This window comes from Balaenoptera ricei, chromosome 1 (genome assembly GCF_028023285.1).
Source record: "Balaenoptera ricei isolate mBalRic1 chromosome 1, mBalRic1.hap2, whole genome shotgun sequence".
Taxonomy (NCBI): domain Eukaryota; kingdom Metazoa; phylum Chordata; class Mammalia; order Artiodactyla; family Balaenopteridae; genus Balaenoptera; species Balaenoptera ricei.
In genome coordinates, this window is record NC_082639.1 from 121127844 (window position 1) to 121152299 (window position 24456).

A 24456-nucleotide genomic window follows, 5' to 3' on the forward strand; every position below is an offset into this window, starting at 1 on the left:
ATTGACTTTACCTCCAAAAAGCATGCTGAATCCAATCATTTTGCATCATGTCCAATACTACTGTTCTTGTCCAAGGTGCCATCTTTCCTGGCTCAAGCTACTGCAGTATTTCCTTAAACATTCTGCTTCCACTTACCTGCCCTCCACCCACCCCCGCAACCATTCTCTGCACTGAGGCAAATAATACTTTTAGAACAAAAGTCAGATGATGTTGTTCTCCTGTGCTATAGACTGAACATGTGTGTCCCTCCGAAATTCATATGTTGACACCTAAGGCCCAATGTGATGGTGTTTGTAGATGGAGACTTTGGAAGGTGCTTAGGCCAGAAGGTTGGAACTCTCATAAATGAGATTAGTGCTCTTATAACAGACCCCACAGAGCTCCCTTACCCCTTCCATTATGTGAAGATACAGCAAGAAGATGTATCTGAGAACCAGGAGACAAGCACTCAACAGACATGGAATCTGCTGATGCCTTGATCTTGGACTTCCAACTTCAGAACTGTGTGAAATAAATTTCTGTTATTTATAACCCACTTAGTCTATGGTATTTTGTTATAGCAGCCTAAACAGACTAAGATATTCTGTTTTAAACCCTCCAATGCCTTTCCATTTTTAAATCTAAAACTTACCTACTTTTTTGACTTAAATTTTGTACCACTCTCCCCTGTTGCCACATTGGCTTTGGTTCTTGTTTCTCAAACATTCTAGGCATGTTTGTTCCTCACTTAGAGCCATCCTTTTGGCCATTTATTTTGGCTGGCCTCGCGTGGTATACTCCTTCCCATTCATGTCAGAGCTTCAATGTCCCTCCTCAGTTTGCCCTCCATGACCACTCAATCTACAGTAGCTCCCAGGTCACTTTCCACCACATCTTTTATAATTCCGTGATGTTTACTTGTTGCTGCATTTATTTACTTGTTTCATTAGAATGTAAGTTCCATGTGAGCAGCGACCACGCCTGGCATATTCACCAGTGACTAGGAAGTACCTGGCATAGAGTATGTCATCAAAGAATATTTGTTGAATCCATGTTCACTGTGTCTCCCCTACTTAGCACACTCCAGTGGATTTGAAACGCAGTTAGTATAAAATCCAAAGTCCCGGGGCTTCCCTGGTGGCACAGTGGTTAAGAATCCACCTGCCAGTGCAGTGGACACAGGTTTGAGCCCTGGTCCAGGAAGATTCCACGTGTTGCGGAGCAACTAAGCCCGTGTGCCACAACTCCTGAGCCCACGTGCCACCACTACTGAAGCCTGGGCGCCTAGAACCCCTGCTCCGCAACAAGAGGAGCCACTGCAATGAGAAGCTCACGCACCACAATGAAGAGTAGCCCCCGCTCGCCGCAACTAGAGAAAGCCTGCACGCAACAACAAAGACCCAACGCAGCCAAAAATAAATAAATAAATAAATAAATTTATTAAAAAAAGAAAAAAATCCAAAGTCCTTACCATGGCCAAAAAGTCCATATATTTTCTGGTCTCTGCTTCCCTCTCCAATTTCTTCTTTGTAAACTTTTTCTTTTGTTCATTATGCTCCAGTCTCTCTGGCTTTCTTTCCTTCAAGTTCAAATCTATACTCAAGCCCTATGCATAGGTCATTTCCTCCCTCCTGCTCCACTCCCCCCCCATTGTTTTTTCCCAGGATCTGCCCATCTGGCTTTTTATCCTCAAGTTCAACCTTAAATGTCAGCTTTTGGAAAGCCCTTCTCTGACCACCTTGTTTGATATGGCCTCCTCAGCTTCCCATCACATTACCCTGTTTCATTTTATTCCTAGCATTTATGAGTCTCTGAGCTTATATTTTTCTTTATTTGATTATTGTTTATCTCCTAACACTAGAATGAAAGCTCCATGAAATTAGGGAATCCAGTTTGTCTTATTACCACTATATTTGTGTCATGAACAATACGACAACATCAATGTTCTACCAAAGATCCTCACCCTCTTTCTTTTGATTTGCTTTCAAGGGTTAGTGCCTACAGCTCTTTAGCCCTGATATTGATATTGGATTGACTATCATTCAATAGCCAGTCCTAATAAGCTGTTGACTGTCTGGTAGCTTGCTTTGTTTAGGAAAGAGAGGCAGATATTTCCTAGAAAAATCTCACCTGCTAAGAGCCACCTGGTTTTCCCAGACCCAGGCAGGATAGAATTGTACCATTCACTTTACTTGATAATCCAAGTCTAGTAGTTGCTACCTTTTGGGGTCTTGAAATCTCTTGAGACCCTGATAAACATAATGGACCCTGTTCTAAGAATAATGTAAAGTAGTACATACTACCAAATTTTGTATATCATTTTCAAGGGTTCATAGAATTCCTGAAGCTCATTTATGGACCCTGGGTTAAGAGTCTCTGCTCTAGGCTCTGCCTGCTCTGATACATGACTTCAGTGCTACATGCAGGGTGGTGGGCCCAGCACTCTTCCAGGGCCCGCCCAGTGAGGCAAGGCAACAGGACCAAGCTGGGAGGGAAAGATCTCTGTGATCAGGACTGAGGAGGTTAGACAGAAGAAAAGGAAGAGCAAGAGGAATGGGGGTGGAGAAGGGAGTGGAAAAGTTGAAGAAAAGCAAGGAGCATGGGGTAAGAGAATAGTTGGAAAAGAAAGATGAGAATCCTTGGGCGGAGAGATAGATGCCGTCTACTGACCCAGGTCTGGTCTTTGGTTACTAACTCTGGTTCTGACACTCTTGAGAAGAGGTGATGAGTTTTTCTACTTTTTCCCATAAAGTAGAAGAGTTACAGAAACCTAGAGGCCAATTCAAACATAATCATAAAGATACACAGATGAGTATCTGCTTAGACGATGTAACACCATGTGGTAGCGAATTTATTTCTGTGACTACGCCAGGGGACCCATGCCTTTGCAACCATTTTGTTTTCTGGGGGAGAAACCGAGGTCTTTGTACATTCCTCTTGCACCCTAATCTTCGTCCCTTAGTGCAGATGAGACAACATGCTAGTGGGCTTGTAATGAAACTTGAAAGGGAATCCTCAGAGTAAACAAAATCCTGATGTGGCAGGGGCAAACATGGTGAGATGACTTTGTAAACATTAGAATAAGGTCAGATTGAGCATTACTCTGCTAGTTGGCCAAATTTTGGTAACGACTCATGTCATGCCCTTAAAACATGATTCAGTGGACTTCAGTTATTATTCTGAAGAAATACAGTGTGATTATTCACCATTCATTCTTTCAATGCGTATTTAATACATACCTACTAGAATTAAAGCACTGCTGAGGTATGGAAGGTACAAAAAAGTACTACCCATCCCCTGCCACAACCCAGAAGGTATGGAAATTGCATGTGTAAGTTTCTCCTCCTACTTTTAGAAGTTTTTTTTTTTTTTTTAATGCAAATAGAAGACTAATTTTTATTCTGTTTCACCTACGGCAGTGTCTCCTCTTCCTTGATCCTCTGTAAAGTATTAAAAATAAGAGAGTTTTTAAATACATATTTTGTCAATAATTTAACTTCTAGGAACCTTGGTTCCTTCATCTACAAAATGGAGATGATAACTTTACAAGGATGTTCTTAAAATTAAGTGTCAAATTGTTAAAATTAAGTGGTAATGTATACACGGTGCCTGAAACGTAATCAGTACTCAACAAATTCTATCTATAGGTATAATTATTATTCTGTGAGTGCCACTGCATTCTTCCCACCCAAGCTTGAAAACATTTTCTTTATTCTTCCCACTGACACAAAATCAATTATCGAGTTCTAGTGGCTCTTCCTTGAAAATGTTCCTCATAATTGTCCTCTCGTTTCCATTTCTTCTGCCACCTTCCTAATTTACCTTCCTTATTTCATCTTCTCAGATTTTGTGTTGGGCAACCAGATAGTTTTTCTTAAAACATGCTTTTTGGCTCCCCTGTTTAAAACAAACAAAGAACTTTCCTCAGTGGCTCCCCATTTTACACTGAATAAAGCACAAATGTTGCTGTTCAGAGTCCTCACATTTATACTTTGCTAATCATTTCCATTGTGCCTGAAGAGAAACTCTGTATTTCTGTCAGATTCACTCACCATGTCTTCTAGATCCAACTCATCCTTCAGACCCACTTCAAAGTCTTCTTCTAATCACTCTAACCAAATCTTCCCCTTATCTCATCCTTTATAGGATGTCTAAGGCATAGCATCCCTTCTATAGCATTTAAAATATATTTCGGCAACACTATAGTGTTGGCAATACTATAAAAGTGTAGGTGTTGAGGCCAAATAATTGTGGTGATTAAATTAATAAAGCACTTTGAATATATCTTATCCTTATAAAGCACTTAAATATTCATTAATATTATTGTTGTACATTTCTTATTTCCCTACTGAAACGTTCCTAGATGACAATGGTCTTCTGGTACTGAGGGTATGTTTTCCAATACTTTACCTAGTAAACTTTTTTTAGATTTTTAGTAATTCTAATTACTTGCTCACAAATGGATTTCTTATTGGTTCTGAGTTAACTTCTTCTCATGCTTTAAGACGTGATAACTTCATCGTTGTCAGGGATGTGCTAACTCACACTCACTGTGATTGATATGTGATTTGAGGATTATTGGTGTTGATTAAAAAAACCCAGTTAACAAGTCAGGATATGTAAGTGGATAGAACAGTTGTTTCGAGTAATATGACATCGTAATTGCAATTAACACTCCCTACTGCATGCCCTCATGCCAATGAGTACCAAATAGCTTAAGAATTGCTTTGAAATCCTGTCGCAAGTCCCTTATCTTGCCAGACTTATTTTTTGTAATGATTGGGAAGGAGGTTGGACTGAGAAAAAGAATAACATTTTATTTGAGGATCTCAAAGCATTTGGTGAGGCTACCTTCCATTTTGCAGATCGGGTACACTTATGTTTGCAGCAGTTCAATGCATTTCTTTTGGCTATACTGCCATCCAGGAAGAGGGCTATCTGCACAGTAGAATATTTTATATTCCAAAATACTGTTCTTGGCTTTTCCAAAATAATTCATCTGCTCTTTTATCTTGTGGCCACTGTGACTGTGTACCCAGTCAGAGTTCCTCTCTCATGTGCCTGATGGAAAGATGAGAGGCAAATTGATGGTCTACCTGGAGCGATAGTATTGAACTTCAGCTAAGAGTTTCTTATTAGGTTTTCCCCCTGATTTTATTTTAATTAATTAATTTATTTTATAAATGTGGACCATTTTAAGAGTCTTTATTGAATTTGTTACAATATTGCTTCTGTTTTATATTTTGGTTTTTTGGCTGCAAGGCATGTGGGATCTTAGCTCCCTGACCAGGGATTGAACCCCTGCATTGGAAGGTGAAGTCTTAACCACTGGACCGCCAGGGAAGTCCCATCCCCTGATTTTATTTAATTATTATTTTTTTCATTCTTTCCTACTCATTTTCAATTTGAGTCAATTTGTTTGAATATGTATCCTTTTAAGCATCTTGAGTCTCTTTTCAGACAAGATGGGCACATAACTAATTTTTACACTATTCACACATGGGACCTTGGACAAGTTATTTAACCTTTCGAAGTTCCCTCTCTGTAAAATGTAACTAATAATCCATAATTCACAGAGATGTCTTAGGGATTAAATAAAATAACTCATGTAAATTACTTGGTGCATAGTAGGCATTCAATAAATGTCAGTTTGCTTCTTATCCCAATTAATAATGCTTATTAGACTATATTAAAAACTAGAACCAGACTGTGATAATGCATTTCTTTATTAAGTACATAAGCCAAATAACTAATTTTCCCCAGGGGGAAGAGAGAGAGATGTTGAATTAGTTTCATTTGGTGAATTTATTTATTAATTTTTTTTCAGCATTATTTAGTTTCATAATCCATAATTTAGTTTCCATGCAACCAAAATGTCACAGTTCAGTATTACTTTTAGCTCTATTGTGATTGTTTTTTAAAATCTATTTTTTACATATGCCATTTATTAGAGATCATTATTAATTATATTAACAGCTCGACTGTTTCATAACAACTTCGTGCTGACAAACTTTTGCTCTCAACAGTTTCCCTGAGCTCTAACGATTTAAAAGGATCAAGTTTTAAATGGCAACGTTACAGCAAAAGAAAAACCCGGGTTGAGGGGGCGACCCACACCGTCCTTGTTCTTTCGTGTTAATTTTATACGTTTGCTTTTAAGTGGAGCCACATTTTTCTCAAGGACAGAACCCAAGTGAGGCAGGCAGGAAAAGTGGGAACTGGCTAACCGAGCTGGCGCTTCGGTATCATTGCACCTTTAAGGACTGGAGACTTGGTAGTAGCTCGGCTTCCTTCCCGGCCCACCTCTGAACTCTGATTGACAGGGCGACGGGCGAGGAGGAGCCGAAGGAGGCCGAGGAGGAGGCGCAGGGAGGAAAGCAGCGGGAGGAGGGGCCCGTCTTTTCTCCGATGGCCAATCAGGGAAGGGGGGCGGGCCTCCGGGTGCCCTCCTCCCTCCTTCCCTTCCCCGCCTCCCGGCTTCCCCGCCCCCTCCTCCCTTTCCTCTGCCCCCTCCCCTCTCCTCCTTCTCGTCCTCCTCCTCCTTCTCCTCCTCCTCCTCCTCTCAGGCTGTGGTTTTTCTGTATATGTTTCTGGAGTCCTGAGCCTGAGCTAAACAAAAGCAGGAGGCTGACGGGGCTGCTGGAGTTTGCAGAGACACGGTGGAGGAGAGAGCCTGTGCTCTGCCTTGCCGCCGCGGCTGGGGGAGATCTGGCTTTTGCAACAGCCCACCCCCTTTGAGATCACTCTGGCCCGGAGTGGGGGTGGGGGGCAGCGGGGGGTGGGGGGGAAAGTTTGCATTGCAATCCCCCTGCCTTCCTCTCCTTTCTCCCGATCAATGCATATTTGCAAAAGGATTAAGCCACAGATATAAGCGCCGGGAGCCCATTTCTGCCTTGCAAAGGATACCGGACTGAAAAACCAAAAGCCAGCTCTGATTTCTTTTCGTCAAGTGGGAAGGTGGTTTATTTTTCTTGCTTTTTGGAGTCAACACCCTTCCCCACCAGCCCTTATCCCCACCCTCACCCCGCAACCCCTTCACGCCCCCCTCCCCCTCCCCACTCCCCATCCTCCCACCATCCTCTAAAGAGGCAAAGGGATTTTTTTTTTTTTTTCTTTTGGTCTTCTTTTTTCCCCCCTTCCCTGTTTATCCTGAAAAGGATTTGAAGACAGCTTGAAGGATAAAAAGCCTTGGTGCTTCCCAGGAGCCGAGCCGAGGAGCAGAAGAGGAAGAGCCGGGGGCTGCCGTTGCCTTTGGAGATGGACGAGCAGCCCAGGCTGATGCATTCCCATGCTGGGGTCGGGATGGCCGGACACCCCGGCCTGTCCCAGCACTTGCAGGATGGGGCCGGAGGGACCGAGGGGGAGGGCGGGAGGAAGCAGGACATTGGAGACATTTTACAGCAAATTATGACCATCACAGACCAGAGTTTGGATGAGGCGCAGGCCAGGTGAGATGGTGGCTTTTCTTTTCCTTTCTTGGGGTTTTTTGTTTTTCTCCCTCTCGCTGGGGGAAACAATGGGAACCGAATCACCACAGCGCTTTCTTTTTAAATGTTATTTCTTTGCCCATTTTGACGAGCAACTATATGGCGGAGGAGTAAAATTTGAAGGAGCGTTGTTATCGAAAGTGTAATCTCCCATGCCGTGATATGGCTGTGTATATGTATATTTTAATATATATATATATATAGTGTGTGTGTGTGAGTGTGTGTGAATATAGAGGTCTTCATATATATCCAGACAAACACTCAGGCACGCCGAAAATATTGCCAACTGATCCAAAAGCGGCCCTCGGCACTTTTTACTGCTTTAAAAAAGTATCAGAGAGAGCAGAATTGTCAAGTTTTGAACAGCATTACATGACTTCTTGTTGAAGGACTCCGTAACATTACAAAATAAAATGTCCCATGAACACTTTATTTGCAAATTTAGTTGACCCCTTCCCTGAATTAGAGACTTTGGATTTTCTTTCTGGACTACTCCAAAATTAATTTTTATCTTTTCCCCTTTATCTCCCTATTAAAAAAAAAAAAAAAAAAGCAAGGTAATTCTTTGTCAGTAGTTGTCAGCTATCCAGAAAATATTTTGCATTTATTTAATTCTGTTTCAAGAAAAGCTGATGTAAAGAAAGAAAGAGATACTTTTGCTTTCAAACATATTTGGTAGGTTTAAGAGTCTCAGATATGTAGTGTAACTTTATTGTCTCTTATTTTGAGTGGGTTTACTAACCTTCCGTAGTACAGAATGTATGGTCCTTTAAAAAGGGGTGGTGGTGGGGGGGAATCAAGCATGCTCTTTTTCCCATGCTTCTTTCAGGACCACTTAGATGCTACTAAAATAGAAATGAAGGCAAGTGTGTATTTTATGTATTTCAATCCTATAGGATAGGAAGATCTTCATTAAGGAAGCATAATAAAGAAGCTGTGTAGCTTCTCAACTTAATCCACTACCAGGTATATAATTCTCCACTCTAGGATTTTACAGTGAATTCTCTTTTCAAAATAAAACATAAACTAAATAGCAACCCACCAACTGCTTGCCCAAGGCCGATCTCGAAAGGAAGAATTTAAAAAATCTAATGACCACATATGTCTTTACAATTACCCAGCTTTGTTAAATCTCAGAAGCAGTTGGGTTTTTTAATCATATATACACAATTCCTGTACCTCACAAGACTTAGTTATATGGAGAAGACATCATTATATGTATTTTTGTCTAAGGGAAATAGGAATTTGAGTTTAGAAAATGGGAAGGAGCAGTTAAAAACATGGATGTTATGAATTACACTCTTATTTTAGCTGTAAGCACATGCAACATGTAAACTCAAAAGTCCTGAGGCTTATGGGTGCTTGAAAACTTGGGAAGTTTCAAAGACTGGAACTATGCTAAATTTTTTTTAAATAGGGGAAAGTTTTCAAAAATTAATCTGTGCCCTTTTTGAATTTTATTATCCAGAGAAAAGCTAATAGGTAGAGTAAGAGGAAGATTTCCCACTGGCAGTCTCTTTTTGAATTGGAACAGATTTCTCCATTACATTGTTCCAGAAAAATAAACTCAGACATACCAATAAACTGCTTTAATAACAAGTTTGTGCAGCTGAAGGGGCCGGTAAGGCTGGAAACTCACCACTTTTCTGATATTTAGTCCCACTCCTTTTTGTACAACTGAGGACAGCCGTGGCTTGGCGGGTTCCTCCTTTTAATGGCCTAGATGTTGAGAGATCAGACACAATTTTGGGATAGTGACATTTTCTGTTCTCTCTCTATAACCCCATTGATGTGCTGTGGCAATGCAATATTTCTGCAAAGCCGTGTGGAATTTTTTGTTGTTATTTGTTTTTGCATTTGGGCCTTTATATAAGAATACAATTAATGAAAACTCTTTTAAAAGGCCCAGAAAGAAGTCTTTGATACATTGAAGTTTTTTTCACCTTTTTTTCTCATCCTGCAAGAGAACTAAATCACCAGTAAGCTTTTCTTTTTGGTTAAACAATGTAACTGAGCAAATACTTTAATCGGGTGTTTCCTTTCCCTAGTCAGATCTTCATCATGTACATTTATTATTTACATAGGGAACCATTCCTATTTTAGACACAATGTGTATATTTATTTTGATACTTTTGAATTTTGAGTTTATGACTCCTCTGATGTACAGTATATAGAGCATGGTTCATGGTTTCTGTTCATGAAGATGTGTCTATTTTTTAACTTTGAAAGGGATTTAAAAAGAACTGCATGTGTCTTGAGTGCCAGAGGTTCCCATTTATCTTTACACATTCATTTTAGTTAGTGAACAGAATTCCCTTAGCTAATAGCTGATATGATCAGTATTTTGTTTCCAAAACAATATCCTTCTGCTAAGTGCTTCCAGAGTAAAATAAAGGGAAAGGTATTGTTTTGGTCTTCAAGTGCATTCTGAATACAAACACACAGAAGAACCAGGTAAATCACTAATCTAAAAGGCAGAATTGTATTTATTTTTTCCCCAATGGGTGCAAGGTCCTAATTGTAAATAATTGAATTTCAACACCTGCAAATAAGCAGTGTGTGCACAAGCGACATAATGTGAACACAGAGAAATGAATTTATTCCCCATATGGGTATGTTTGCCCCCTGGCAATGCATTTCCATACTCTTTAACTTGGGGACTGAAATTTTATAAATTGACAGTTCTACTCAGAAGACCTTTCAAGCATCTTGTGTTTATGAGAATACAGGGGCATCTGCGGAATGAATTCGAACACATGGATGAATTAAATTTGAAAACACACACGGACCGAGAAGCAGACAGCTCCTAGGCTGTGGTGATTGCATAGATTAGACAAAACTGTTAACCCATGCATTTGACTCTGCCGTGTGTATTCATTGCCCTGGATAGGATTATTGGTTTAAGACTTCCACTTGGATTAAACTACTTATTTAAAAAACAAACAAACAAACAAGCCCAAAACTCTTCCTAAATGGGCGTAATTGAGATTAGTTCTGTTCTGTAGTTAAATCCCTACTCTCTCCCTGCTAATTAACATTATTTCTTTTTCTATGGCGGGACTCTGTATATTAAGTCATAAAGCAATTGAAGCATGCCGCAGAGTTATGCTTGGTCTATAATTTTGGCTAAATGTTCAAATTTTCTTCCCCCTGTGCATTATGAGCAGCTTGATCTCTTAGAGTCCACCTAAGCTATTCTGTTGTTTCTTTCTTGCAGAAAACATGCTTTAAACTGCCACAGAATGAAGCCTGCCTTGTTTAATGTGTTGTGTGAAATCAAAGAAAAAACAGGTAGGAATGAGATTCCAACATTTAAGCATTTTCTTTGGCCAATTGACCACTTAACTGGCAATCAGGAACCCATTATTTAAATATTAAAATTGCAGAATAGAAGTACTCTCAAGATTGATCGCATATTCCAATAGGAAGTCCTAGTAGCCCTGCTTCCTGTAAAGGAAAGCACCAAGTTTCTTTGACAGTTATTACCAGGCATTACTGGTTTATTTGCCTTAACTCTCTTCCCGGCCTCTTTGAAATTGAGGCTGAGATAGAGGTTATGAAGGGAAATTTATAGAATGATGTGCCTTTGGGGGAAAAATATGAAAGTAAAAGTCCGTTTCCTGAAGGAATATATTTTGGTCCATCTTTAAAACACTTAATTTTTTTGAAGTTGGGCACCGGGGTGCTTAAGTGTTTAAAGTTTCCTTTTCTTTTTTTCTTGTAATTACACGAAGCAGCAAACTAGAGATTCTTGACAGAGTGTTGTCAAATATCTTTGTGGAAAGCGTCACACAACATCAGGTTATCGGTATTTGAGTGCCCTGTGATTTTATAGCTGGGAGGATCATTGGGTTTAGGAGAATAGAATGCCACAAGCTCACTCATTCTGTTGTTTTTCTACTTTCTAGACCTCATATCATGGACTAACACACTTATAACACATCCCAGGAGGGCATTTAAAATTTAAAGCAACAATTAAAAAATAGCAGTCATCAATCAGAGGTGTTCTTAAACAACAGATGCTCTGGGAAGGACATTTAGCAACATCCTCTTGTTTGTTTATTTTAATCCTTAATTTTCCAAGGTGGGTGAGTCTCTCCCTTGTAAAAAGAAAAGAGTTGAGAAGGCAATCTGAAACCAGGGCATAAAGATGAGGAACGAGGGGTGGTTACATAAAGCGGGAGCTTCTGCTGGCCTCTGACTTGCTCGCTCGCTGTAGAGCAGTGCAAAGTACCTGACATCCTATTTATTTATTTATTTTTTACAACAAGGAGTGTAACAGTCAATAATTCATATCTAAACCATATAAGCAAGGGCATGACATGAATGAAAGTGACAATAAATATGATTGCATGCCCGGCTGATATACATTGATAGTTACACATAAAAAAAGGAGGGGGGGGGGAGTGAGGGCACACAGGGTGGCTTTCTTTTTGAGTCCTCTCTGTTTCTCTTTTAAAAAAGAAATAGTTTCAAGATGTGACCATTGATCAAATATGTAATTACTCAGGTCTTGAAATGTATGGAAAATTAGTAAGCAGCTCCTTTGTTGAATGTTATTTGTGTTGTGCATGATATCCCAGACAAAGCACCTGAGCAGTGATGTTTAGATCTTTAAGTCTTCCAGGTTGCCTTGCCAAAGCCTAACCTTATTGCAAAGCTGTGAATTGCATTATTTTAGCTGTGAGACACCTTTTAAGAAATGTATGGATTGTGCATACAAATATCAAAAGGGCTTTTTCAGTTTGTCACACTTTCTAGTTTTTGTTTTTGTTTTTTTTCCTATTAGCCCGGATCAGAAAACCTACGTGTGTATATATTTCTTTCTCTTCTTTCATTTTTTTCTTCCTTCTCATTTTCTTTTTTCTCTGTTGCTTATTTACTTGGAATATTTGGTTTGTTGAAATTTGTTACTAATCAGGTATGCGTTCCTGCTGATTTTGCTTCATAAAATGTAGAGTCAAGCTATAAAGACATATTTGATAATCCAGGCCAAAGAGACTCTATTTTAAAGACACTTTATCAGACTTTTATTGAAAGGAAGCCCATCAGGGCACTTAAATGTATATTGTGGCCAAAGTGTTTAATTCTAGTCTTCTAATTAAAACCTACTGAGGTAGTAGATCAAAGTGGGTGGGTGTGAATAGAGATCTGGTTCTGGTGTGGGTTCAAGAGTTTGCTCCTTACATGAATATTGCCTAAACTATGGTGATAGGAAGGTCAAAATAATACTCTAAAGGTATAATTGTTGGATTATGTATTTTGTTTTTAAGATTTTCTGTTATTGAATGACATTAACATTTGGAGATTTTTAAAAATCTAAATCACGGTTTTGTATGTTGTCTCTCAATATATTTAAAAAATAGTTTATTGAGTACTGTAAATTGAAAATGATAAGGATCATTGGCCCCGTGTTAAGAGGGAAATAAACACACACACACACACACACACACACACACACACACACACAGTTTTGGATTAAGAGGGCACCCATGGGTGAAAGTAAAAAAAATAAAAGAAAAAGAGAAAAAAGAGAAAGAAAGAAAGGCCTTTCTCCTTCTTATTCCTCAACTTGTGTATTGGAAGGATTAAGGGGAAGGAAGAAACCTCTCCTGGAATGTTGAGTGTTCGGTGTTATAGGTAGGAGACAACTGCGGTGTGTTGAAAAGGACTCTGATTCTAAAGCACGATTACTTACTCAAGATCGGCCTCACCCTCTTTCTACGAGCCCGCAAATCTTACATACGGTTGACGTGTCTGAGACACATAGTGTCTGTAAAGTTGTAGGAGCTCTTTTTTTTTTTCCCCCTCTTGATACAGAGCTAGTGAAAAAATCACTTGGATAATCAGTTCACATACATTCCTTCATTGTTTTGGGACTTTTCCTATTGTTACTTTCAAGCCCCTCACATTGAATGAGTAATTTTGAGCTTCCGTCTCAAGCATTGTGGACGTTACTTGATTTAGGGTGGGCTCTGTTTGTTTGTTTGTATTCTCACACGGAGCTCACTCAGGGGGCTTACCTAGGTCTTTACAAGGAAGGCAGGACCCTGAGAGGAAGCGTGGTGATTGCATTCCTTGGCTGCTTTTGCTTTTTTGATTTTGTGAAGGACTTGCATTGGAAAACTCAGAAATTAGTAGGGAAACTAGCTAAGATTGTCTTACCAACCTTTTGGAACTTTAAAGAAACACACACGCATAACACCCAAAGTAGGCAGCACCGTCTAGATTACAGTTGATTGATAGGTATTTAGTCAGAAATTACTGTGGGGATATTCAGGGAAAAAAAAAAAAAAAAAAGAGAACCCTAGTGTCTTCTTGTTGAGAATGTAGGTAAGTTTTTATTTTGATACCTTTTTGCTTTTTTTAATAAACGCTAAGAACAAGGAATGCCTGCAAAATTCTCAGGCAGTGGATCTCAACAGCAAGAAAGCCCTGTCAAGACCTCCAGCAAGTGTATTTCAGAAGTGGCTTTTATCTGCTTGTTCCTTCTGGGAACACAGAGATTTCATAGAGAGTTTTGGACCATTTAATATCTCATTTTCTTTTGTTTCTTAAGAACCATTCCCTGTGTTCTGACATATTAGCAATAGGCTGGGTTTTGCATATGTGTAGAGGTAGTGGTAGTGGGGTTGATGGGATGGAAGAGAAGGAGAAGAAAAATTCAAACATACTGCATTTCTTAAAAAGACCTTAACTATATTTTTAAATGTTTCTTGAATTTTAAAAATTTCTGTGTCAAAAATCATGCAGGTTTAAAAATGAGGAAAACACACAAAAAATATTGGGTGACATTTATAAGAAGACTATTTATAGATAGTAACGAATAGCTGTAATTGTTGTGAATAGTTTTTAATTTTAGAACATAATAGCTATATATGGCACTTTTCAGCCAATTTTCCTCTGCGTATTATCTACAGTGAAGTTATCAAATCACTGAAGGAGGTTAAAAAAATTATTTTTTGCTTTCTTAACGCGCCTTTGTTCTCTCTCTTTTCTTTTTTCTCTGGGTTCAATTAACACCCCCATCACAGACTGTAGTTTTTTTTTCCTGAAGTCTACTACTGTATTTCACCTTTTTTCACCCTCCCTTATTATTTTCGCCTGCCACTTCTTTTTAGTATAGCAATTACATTATGGGATTCCTAATCCTCGTCTTTTTATAGCATTAGAGAATAATTTGTGTGTGTGTGCACACACGTGTGTACATGTGTATGTGTGTGTGTGTTTGTATATGTAGGTGGAGGGGACACCGTGGAAGGAAGCTATATATTTCAGGGAAATAATTCTGATGGGATTAGGCCTTGAACAGAGAACAGGAGTGGAGTGAAATAACTTCAGACAATTTAGAGCTGCCTCTGATCAGATTCCTTTTGGGGTTGACGTGGCAGGAGTGACTTTTCATAGAAGTTCATCTCTAGCAGGCAAATGCAAAAACTTTTTCTTGCTGATGAGAGAATTCAAGTATTTGGTCTTTTTTTTTTTTTTTTTTTTGTGGCAGGGACAAAGAGAGAGAAGGGGAGCAAATGAAGGGAAGTTACTTGATTCAGTTTTACTTGAACCTCTGTTTCAGGTACAGCGATGTGCTAGGCAGAAGTCAGGTGATTAGACCCTGTACTATTTATTATAATCTGGTTAGAAGAGATAGACCTACAATAATACGGCTCCGTGGCAGACACAATTTGAGCTTATGATGAGAAGCGCCCCTTCTCTTCAGTCGATTTTGTGTCATCCACTTTTAGAAGTGGATTTGGACCAATTCTGGCACCTGAGAGGTGGAGCGGAGGATGCAAAGAACAGCTTGGTCAGACCTACCAGAGTGAAGTCTTTGGAAATTTGGTGTCATTTCTTCTAACAATAGGATGTCTGTGAGGATTGGGAATGAAAAAGATTTAAGTGAAACTGAGGAAGCTGGAAGAGGATTTATGAGTGGGGAAACGCAGGGGAAACTTGTGACTTAGGCCCTGTGGGGTGTTGCGAGCTAGAAGGAGCGAGGGTGTGGGTCCCCAGGTGGGTGGCAGGCTGCAGTCTGGGTGGAGGCGGGCATTGCCTGCTGGTGCATCTAGCTCACTGCTGGTGCCAAGCCTCTCTCACATGCCTCTCTTCACGTGCTTCTCCGTTCTGCTGACGTCCATAAACTTTTGCTTGTTGTTGGCAAAATTACAGAATTTACCCCCAAGCAAGCAACCAATCCCAAACCCAGGTATCGAACATATTTAAAGAAGAAAGCATTTTAATTTTAATTTAAAGCATAACCCTGGCTTCTCTTGAGGCGTAGTTGACATGCATGCCTTAGGAAAACTTAGCATTGGTTAACTTTGGTTTCAAACCTTTGTTAGATGGATGCTGTTATGGTTGGAACTTGGTGTAGTGATTCTAAGCATACTTTTTACCTTTTCTTTTCATTAAAAAATTTGCCCAAAATGTCACATGGTTGAGGCAGTGTCCTAGGTGCAGCTCCTACTCATTTTCATATGCCCCTGGGAGCACCCTGTACATTTGCATGGCCATTTTAGCCTGGGTTAGAGGAATATAATAATTCTGGCTCCACTCCTGCCCCTTACCTGAGATGGTGTGGTGAGGGTTAAGGAATGTAGTAACTGATAAATAAAATCAGCAGAGAATTAATGAGTTGTTTGCAAAGTGCTTTAAGCTCCCTGAGTGATATAGATAAGAGATGCTGTATTTTCTATAGTAAATTATATCAAGACTCCTATTCTATTCCATTTCATAGTTTGTCATTGTGTTAACTTTTTCTACAAATATATAATTAAGTAGTGAGGTAGTCAGTATGTCTCATAAGGAGAGTTCTCTGGTTGAATCTTTTGCCTCATCTACATCTTAGTGATATCACTTCTCAGAACTTGGCAGAGTGATTTCCAGAATTAAAAAAAAAAAAAAAAAAAAGTGTGGTTATAGACTGTCATAGGATTATAAAACCTATCTCCCTTCATGGCAGAATAAGGTCAGTAGTGACTTCCCGGAAGGTCTTCTTACCTCTGACGGCTCTGTTTCAATCTCTCAATTATTGGTGGAAATCAAGATTGCAATGGGTGGAAAAATTCATCCTTTATGGTTTAGGTCATGGTTTCAACTATATCTCCCATTGTCATTCTGTCAGTAAATGGAAACTGGGGTGGGTCCCTCATACCTGTACTAGTTCTGGACCTACCACTAAGTAGTTATAAGATGACAGGCAGATAGCTTAAATACTTTTAGGAGAAACTATAACAGTAGTGGTTAAAGATTTGGTGTCTGAAGCTGGACCACCTGGGTTTGTATCCCGATCTCCTATTTTTCAGCTGTGTGACCTAATTAAATTTACTAAACTTCTCTGTGCCTCATTTTTTCACCTGTAAAATAAAGGTAATAATGGTAGCTATTTTAGAGGGCTGTTGTGAGGATTAAATGAGGTAATACATGTAAATTATAGTGCCTGGCATAGAGTAAACAGTCCATAACTGTTAGCTTTTATTATTTCTGGCCCTGTTTTCTTATATGAAAAAGAGAGGCTTGCACCAGATGGTCCCAAAAGACCAAGCCAATTCCAAGACTCTGTGATTCTATGCTGAAAAAGGAAAAATAGTGCTGAATTTAAGATTTGTTTTCTTATGTTTCTCTTGCCATTCTCTTAAAGTGAGAATGAGTTATATCTGGCCAAAAGGCTGGTCGAGGTTGGAAGAAGAGGGGAAAAAAAGAATGGGTAAGAGCAAAGACAGAGGTTTTTAATTGTCTACAAACCGGACAACAACCACCTGAAAAGCTAGAATGGCATTTTTAGTGATGGTGTTTTCTTAGCATCAGCAACTGGAGATATTATGTAATCATAGTTAAAAATATTTTCCCTTTGAAAACACATAGGCCCATCCATTCAACTCAAAGTTCCAAAGCAGGAAGAGTAACATAAAGTGAGTTTAGGGCAACCTGACCTCTTCCTGTCTTCTTCATATGTTGTTCCTTTAGGGAAAATGTTATATCAGTCATAATAACAACCTTGATACTAGTAGATTTTTTTTTTCTTTTTTTAACAGCTTTCTTGAGATATATTTGATATACCATGAAATTCACCCATTTAAAGTATACAGTTCAGTGGTTTTAGTGTATTCACAAAACTGTGCAACCATCACCACAACCTGAATTTAGAATATTTTTATCACCTCCCACAAACAACCCTGTACTCATTGCTGGTCAGTTTGTATTTCTCCTTTTGCATAGCCCCTACTAATCACTGATCTCTGTCTGTATGAATTTACCTATTCTGGACATTTCACATCAATGGAATCATATAGTATATGGTTTATTACTAGCTTCTTTCACTTAGCATAATGTGTTTAAGTTTCACTGTGCTGTAGCGTATACTGATACTTCATTCCTTTTTATAGCCAAATAATACTCTATTGTATGGATATACCACATTTTGTTTATCCGTTAATCAGTTGATGGACATTTAGGTTGTTTTCATATGTTGTTGCTGCTCTGAACATTTGCATAACAGTTTTCTGTGGACATGTTTTTATTTCTCTGGATATATACCTAGGAGTGGAATGTTAGATCATATGGTAACTCTATGCTTAGCATTTTGAGGAACTGCCAAACTGTTTTCCAGAGTAGCTGTAGTAGGTGTATTCTTAAGTTTTATTGTAAATAACACTAAATTTGGTCTTCGCCGCTCTCAGCATTATTTTTCAGCCTTTTTCTTCAATCACTGATCTTTCTTCTCCTCCATGTGTAAGGGTGTACTGTATTTTTTTTCTTCTTTGATTTATACCTACTCTAAGAAAAAATATTTTTAAACAAATTTTTTTTTTTTTAATTTTTATTTATTTGTTTATTTATTTATGGCTTGTGTTGGGTCTTCGTTTCTGTGTGAGGGCTTTCTCTAGTTGTGGCAAGCGGGGGCCACTCTTCATTGCGGTGTGCGGGCCTCTCACTATCGTGGCCTCTCTTGTTGCGGAGCACAGGCTCCAGACGCGCAGGCTCAGTAATTGTGGCTCACGGACCTAGTTGCTCCACGGCATGTGGGATCTTCCCAGACTAGGGCTCGAACCCGTGTCCCCTGCATTGGCATGCAGATTCTCAACCACTGCGCCACCAGAAAAAATATTTTGATACATTTATTTGACTTGAAGTATGCATGATCAGGATTTATGTGAAACCTCTCTCAGAGCTATCTGCATTTTAGAGAAGAAAAAAAAAAGTAAGTCAAAGGAATGAATCTCTACTGCTAGAATTTCGGGTGTCAGGTTCCCGGAGAAGAAGACCTTTGCCAAAAAGGTCAGACAGTTTTTTTCAATAGCAATCTAGTATGCTAGAAAGAGCATGGTCTCTGAATCAAACCAATCTGGATTAAAATCCTCACTTGTTGTGTAACGTAAGTTGATTTAACAGAGGTTCAATTTCCTCATTTGTACAGTAAAGATAATACAATGTAGGCTTGTTGAAGGACTAACCAAGACAATAATATATAACACATAGTTCCATGAGTATGCTCAATATATGGCAACTACTGTTATTTTTCTGAAACCACGTGGCTGTCGACCACTGGTCTCATTAGTTTGACCCCGTCTATTCAGGTTCGGTTTTCTACCAGCTCTGGCCAGGAGTTTTAGAGGCTCACTGAGATGCTTCCTGACCCTGCTTTTAAATGCTTTAAATGGTTTTCAATATGAGAGGGGAAAAAAGTCAGGGGCAAAGCTCAGCAGAAGTTACCCCAACATTCCTGCGCCTCCTTCCTTCAATCCTAGAGTTTCTAGGGAGAGAATCCCATAGAACAGTGCTGTGCAGTGAACACATGTCATTCTAAATGTAATGTTTTAAATTTTCTAGTATCCCATCGGGGAAAAAAAAAAAGTAAAAAGAAATAGGTGAAATTAATTTTAATAACACATTTTATTTAAATCCAAATATATCTAAAATATTTCAACATATGGTCAACATAAAAATTATTAATGAGATATTTTACATTTTTTTTGTACTAAGGCTTTGAAATCAGTTGTGTATTTTACATTTACGGCACATCTTCCATTTGGACTAGCCATACTTCAAGTGCCCGATAGCCACATGGGGCTACTACTCTCCGTATTGAAGAGCATAGCCGTAGAATGGTTGTCCTGGCATAAATCTTTGTTTTGCTCTTTATTTGGCATAATTTTCACACTCTAAGGAAGAGTGTGAAACTTGATTGTTCCCTACTCAGACTTGATCTGGTAGTCCTGCAACAATTGAAATTGGTTCCTGATGGATAGCCATGTTCCAGAATAAAGCTTATCTAAGGCATTGCTTTCTGGCAGGGAATATCCCACTACTGGGAGCCAGGATGAGGTGGTTCCCCTTTACCTTCTGTTTTTTACTTTTTTTCTTTCCTTAACTCCTCATTTTTTTTTTTATTTTTTATTAATTAATTTATGGTTGTGTTGGGTCTTCGTTTCTGTGCGAGGGCTTCCCCCAGTCGCGGCAAGCGGGGTCCACCCCTCATCGCGGTGCGCGGGCCTCCCACCATCGCGGCCTCTCTTGTTGGGGAGCACAGGCTCCAGACGCGCAGGCTCAGCAATTGTGGCTCACAGGCCTAGTTGCTCCGCGGCATGTGGGATCCTCCCAGACCAGGGCTCGAACCCGTGTCCCCTGCACCGGCAGGCAGACTCCCAACCACTGCGCCACCAGGGAAGCCCCCTTAACTCCTCATTTTATGGTTTGATACCTTATCCATAACAAAATCTGAAACGTTCCCTAAAACGGAACGGGTGGTGGAAGCAGCCACCTTGTTTTTGTACGGCTAGGATACAATGGAAAAAGTACAGAGAATTCTGTGTTTGCTGGACCCTGAATCAAGAGTTCTAAAGCCTAACACTGCCTGCCTCCAAGTTACTATGTTATTTTGAGAATGCCATTTAACCTCTTGGTCTCAGGTTTCTACATCCATGGAATGGGCCACTCTAAAGAGCCACTAAGCTGACCCCACGTTTCATGGATCATGAACCCCAACATAGTCTCCGCCAAGGCCTGTATACATAGCACTGAAAGCAGGTGAAGCATTTATGAAACACGATTCTTTTTTTCATTGTTATGGCACTTCTGATTTATCCTCTGACTCCTTATATCTTTTCTAGACAGTCATGTAAAACTGGTTATGGTGGTGTTAAAGCTGCCTCCGTCATTCAAGTTGAGCTGGAGAAGACAAACCGGGAGGAAAAAAAATTAGTGGTTTGTTTGTTTGTTTTTTTAATTGAAGCATTCCGTATCACATTTACAAGGCCAGCTGGAGGCCAGTCCCAGTTTAATCCACCTTGTGGACTCCATGACTGAATGCAAATTATGTTTCTTTTGTGTCCTATCTATTTGTAGCTATTGGATTCTAGACTGAAAATTGCTTTTGGAAAATACAGAGATATATGGTTGCAGGCTTGGAAGTGTAGGATACCTTTGCCAAGTTCATATGGTGCAGCGCAGGGAGTCGGGAAACTTAGGTTTGATTTTCACCATAGAATTGTGGACAGTTGCTTGTTCAGTGTGCCTCAGCTGAAATACTAAAATAATGTCTGTTTCCCACCTACCTGTCAGTGGGGCTTCTGGAAACAAAGTGAGGATATCTAGAAAGATGTTTGACTTTCCTTGAGAAAGTGTGGTTCAGTAAGTGTGAGAAGAAAGTTGCATCTATTTGTCCTGCTTTGAGACAGGGTTGAATCTGCTAGTAGGTCAAAGGAATACATTTACCTAGTGGCCTGTGCTGGTAGGGCTGAGAGATAGCTGTCAGTCAGTCATTTTTCTGAGGACTTTAGGTGATTTGAGCCCAAGTCTTGTCACTGTAAGAGAATCCTCCTTATAATTACCATTGTTAATAGAATTGAAAGTTTGCATTTATCTTTTGTCCCTAACAAAGAGAGCCTCTCAGAGACCCTGATGACGAGCCCAGCCTACATCCATTCTGAAAGGCTCTCTGTGGATACGAGTGTGTAGACGTTAATTCCTCTCTACAGAATTTGCATGCAGAGGCTCTAGGGCCGTGCACCCTGCTTACATTAATAAACATTTAAAAACAAAGCGCGGGCAACACATGCACCGCTTTCCTTTGTGTGGCCTCCTTACTAGGGTGCTTGTAATCCCTAACCCCTTGCGTGGGAAATGCGTGGGTGGGTGGTGAGGGTGCGCGCGGCACGGAGTCTGAAGGCCGGAGAAGTAACTAGATCGTGTGAGGAATAAATTAAAGCAGCTTCGTCCCGAGACCAATCAAAGGGGAAAGGAGAAAACAACCAGAAAACGCATGAGATGAGAGAGCCTGTTTGCTTAGATCAGGTGGGAAAGAGAAATCGGAGTCGTCGGGAAGGAGTTTAAGGGGATGCATTACGAAATAAAACTTTGGGAACTTAAGAAAATGCTAAGAAACCTTGGAGGAGCGGGGTGGCCGGCCACATGGCCTGGTGCTAAGCAGAGGCCCCTTTCAAACCGGATCGTAATGCTCTGAGCTGGGCCTGGGTAGACGGGCGCCTGGGTCTTGCTGCAGCGGCGCGCACAATTAGCCTTTCAGAGGAGGGGGCTCTGGGGGAGCTGCGAAGCCTCCTTGAAAGCTGGTGACCTCACCACGGGGCTGATGCTGATGCAGGGGTATCAGCGCCCGCCGCCTTCGCGTTCCCGGCCGGGCCCGGGGGGCCGCCTCTGCGCCCCGCGGCGCTGCGCGCACTGGCAGGGAGCCGCCGCCCAGCGCAGAGCCGGCCTCGAGCCCCCGAACCCCCGGCGCGGGCCGCCCGGGCGCGGCCCGGGAAGCCGAGAGTCCCCGGAGAAGGGCTTGGTTGTGTTTTCACCGATTCCCTCCTCTTGGGCGCCCCAGGATCCCTTCCTCCCCCCTCCACCTCCTCTCCTTAGCTGCCCTCACTCTCCAATCCCCGAGAGGGAGATAGGAGAGGACCCCCACCCCCCCCAGCGGGAAAGTCTCGCGGGAGTCATCCTTCCTTTATTAAACACCTCTCAGTCTGGGCTTGGACCCTCGCAGCCACAGCAATCGGAGCCTCCAGTGAGCAGCGAGGGTGCGGGGGTCTGTCCCCAGGGAGCCAGGCGCGGGGTCTGGGCCGCATTTTCGGTATGCAAAGTGGCCGTGCAGTGCAGACGCTGGCGGTGGTGGTCTTGCATACAGAAGTGAAATTCAGAAGGCAGCGTGTAAGCACGTGGGTGAGCGTGTGCGGCTACCCGCACTCACAGGCACACATCTTAATTTGCAGCTCCTTGCTTAGTTGCCTCTGTGTTGTTTCCTCTCTAGTCAATAAATAGTCCGGTTGATGCTTCATGGTATTGAAATGAATCAAATAACATAATCTGAAGTTACTGCAGAAGCCCTCTCCCATCTTCCCTCTCTCAGCTCTTACAGGGAGCACATCATCTTCCCCTGGGGAGATTTTTTAACCCAAAGAACCTTGATGTACTTTAAACAGCGCTGACATTTGTTTTCCTTAAGCTTGGTCTGATTTCTTTAACACTTGAAGAAGGTTGGGTGCCTTCCCACGGACCTAGTTTCTTATATGGTGGCTTGTCTTATCTCAGAGGAAGGCTTCAAGGGGCCTCACGCTGCCTTCTTTTTGCGAGAGTCTTCTGAAAGTAAAGAATCGATTTTGGTAGTTTGCCCCCCCTCCAACCCCCACACACATAGTTGCCTCCCCTCCCCCACCTAGCCTGCTGGAGCCAAGGCAGGAAGGGGCTGTCATCATGCTCAGGCCTAAGCCATATTACTTTATTTTTCTTCTTAGAAAGTTACACTAGGAAAGATGTTCTTGATGTGTGATTATTATTTTTAAATGGATTCTTGTGCTTTCTTATCATTGCTCTGTTGCAGCCTCCCTGGGCACCCACCAGGTCCTCTAATAGACCCTCCAGAAACTTTCTATTGAATGAATGTGGGAGAGCAAGAAGGTTGAATTCCCTCATTACTTCGAAAATCTATGAATTAATTCTCTCTATAAATTTCCACCAGCCTAGTCTCTGATCCACCAGCTGAAGAATGAGGCCCATTATTAATTTCACAGGATGAGTTTCTCATCCCAGTAACTCTGGGGGAGAGGATGGAAGGGTTATTATATAGGTTGAGAGTTCACGTGTTCCTTCTGACTGTTACAGATGTTACAGCTAAAATATAAGAGTAGCAATACTAATACCAGCAATGGGGATAATAAAGAATGAAAATAATTGCTTCCCTCTGTTCCTGATTTGGACACTGCCACCTCCTACTCATTTACCTACTCATTTACTCTTCCCTTTTTAGGTGTTTCAGGCTGGGATATCTTGGTAACTACAACTGCAGATTAACTTCCTAGAGGCTTATACGAAGGAGAGAATCTCCCTAGTGGCTTCCATTTGGTCTTAAGTATGGGAAGATTGGTTGTCTTTTCAAGATCCCACTAGAATATGTCTTCTCCTCACTTATGTTGACTTATGTCACCTCTTGAATGTTGGCTTTCATAAGTGAGGGTCATGGAAGCTTGATTGTTTTTAAGTAAGTTTGACCAGATATTTTTGAGCACCATCATTTCTGGAGATGTTGGGCAAAACTCTTATGTCCCACAGGTTGAAAAGTGAAAAAGTTAAAAATGAATTCCTGTCCTGGTTGGGTTTAATTTTTCAACGCCAGTTAGACATATCATTTTAGACCTTCTGGAGGGCATGATGAAATTGCAGAGTTGTATTCTATTTTAGCCCATTCATTGCTGTAGCAAATATTTGTGAAACTTCTCTGTATAAGGCATGAAAGACACTGAGGAACACAAATGTGCCAGTGGTGGGCCTTACCCTCAAGGAACCTACAGCCCAGTAAGGGGCCGGTATCACGGTCATGATCTTTTTAACATGGGCAGCTGACTTGCTTCCAAAGCCCTGTGCCCAAGACAGGACTGTGTTCCTTACGGCCAGGAGTGTATCTGAGAAGGTCATTCCGACCCAAAGTTCTTGAACATGCAGGGTGATACGCATGGCAGAACGCTTTCTTTCTTTCAAAGGGTGCTGAGTTTTACT

The 24456-nt window shown here is 40.8% G+C and overlaps 1 protein-coding gene across 4 annotated transcripts in view; it reads left to right on the plus strand.

The window, feature by feature from the left end:
- Window positions 1-6527: 6527 nt before the first annotated feature.
- PBX1 (PBX homeobox 1) overlaps window positions 6528-24456 on the plus strand; it is a 318659-nt gene continuing 300730 nt past the window's right edge. For 3 of the 4 annotated variants that reach the window (XM_059935289.1, XM_059935281.1, XM_059935299.1), the window contains exons 1-2: window positions 6529-7428; window positions 10685-10758. In XM_059935289.1, the coding sequence (XP_059791272.1) occupies window positions 7238-7428; window positions 10685-10758 (265 nt within the window). In that variant the 5' untranslated portion in view covers window positions 6529-7237. Of the gene's footprint in view, window positions 7429-10684; window positions 10759-24456 lie in introns of all 4 variants that reach the window. The other variant, XM_059935284.1, reaches the window with a different exon arrangement.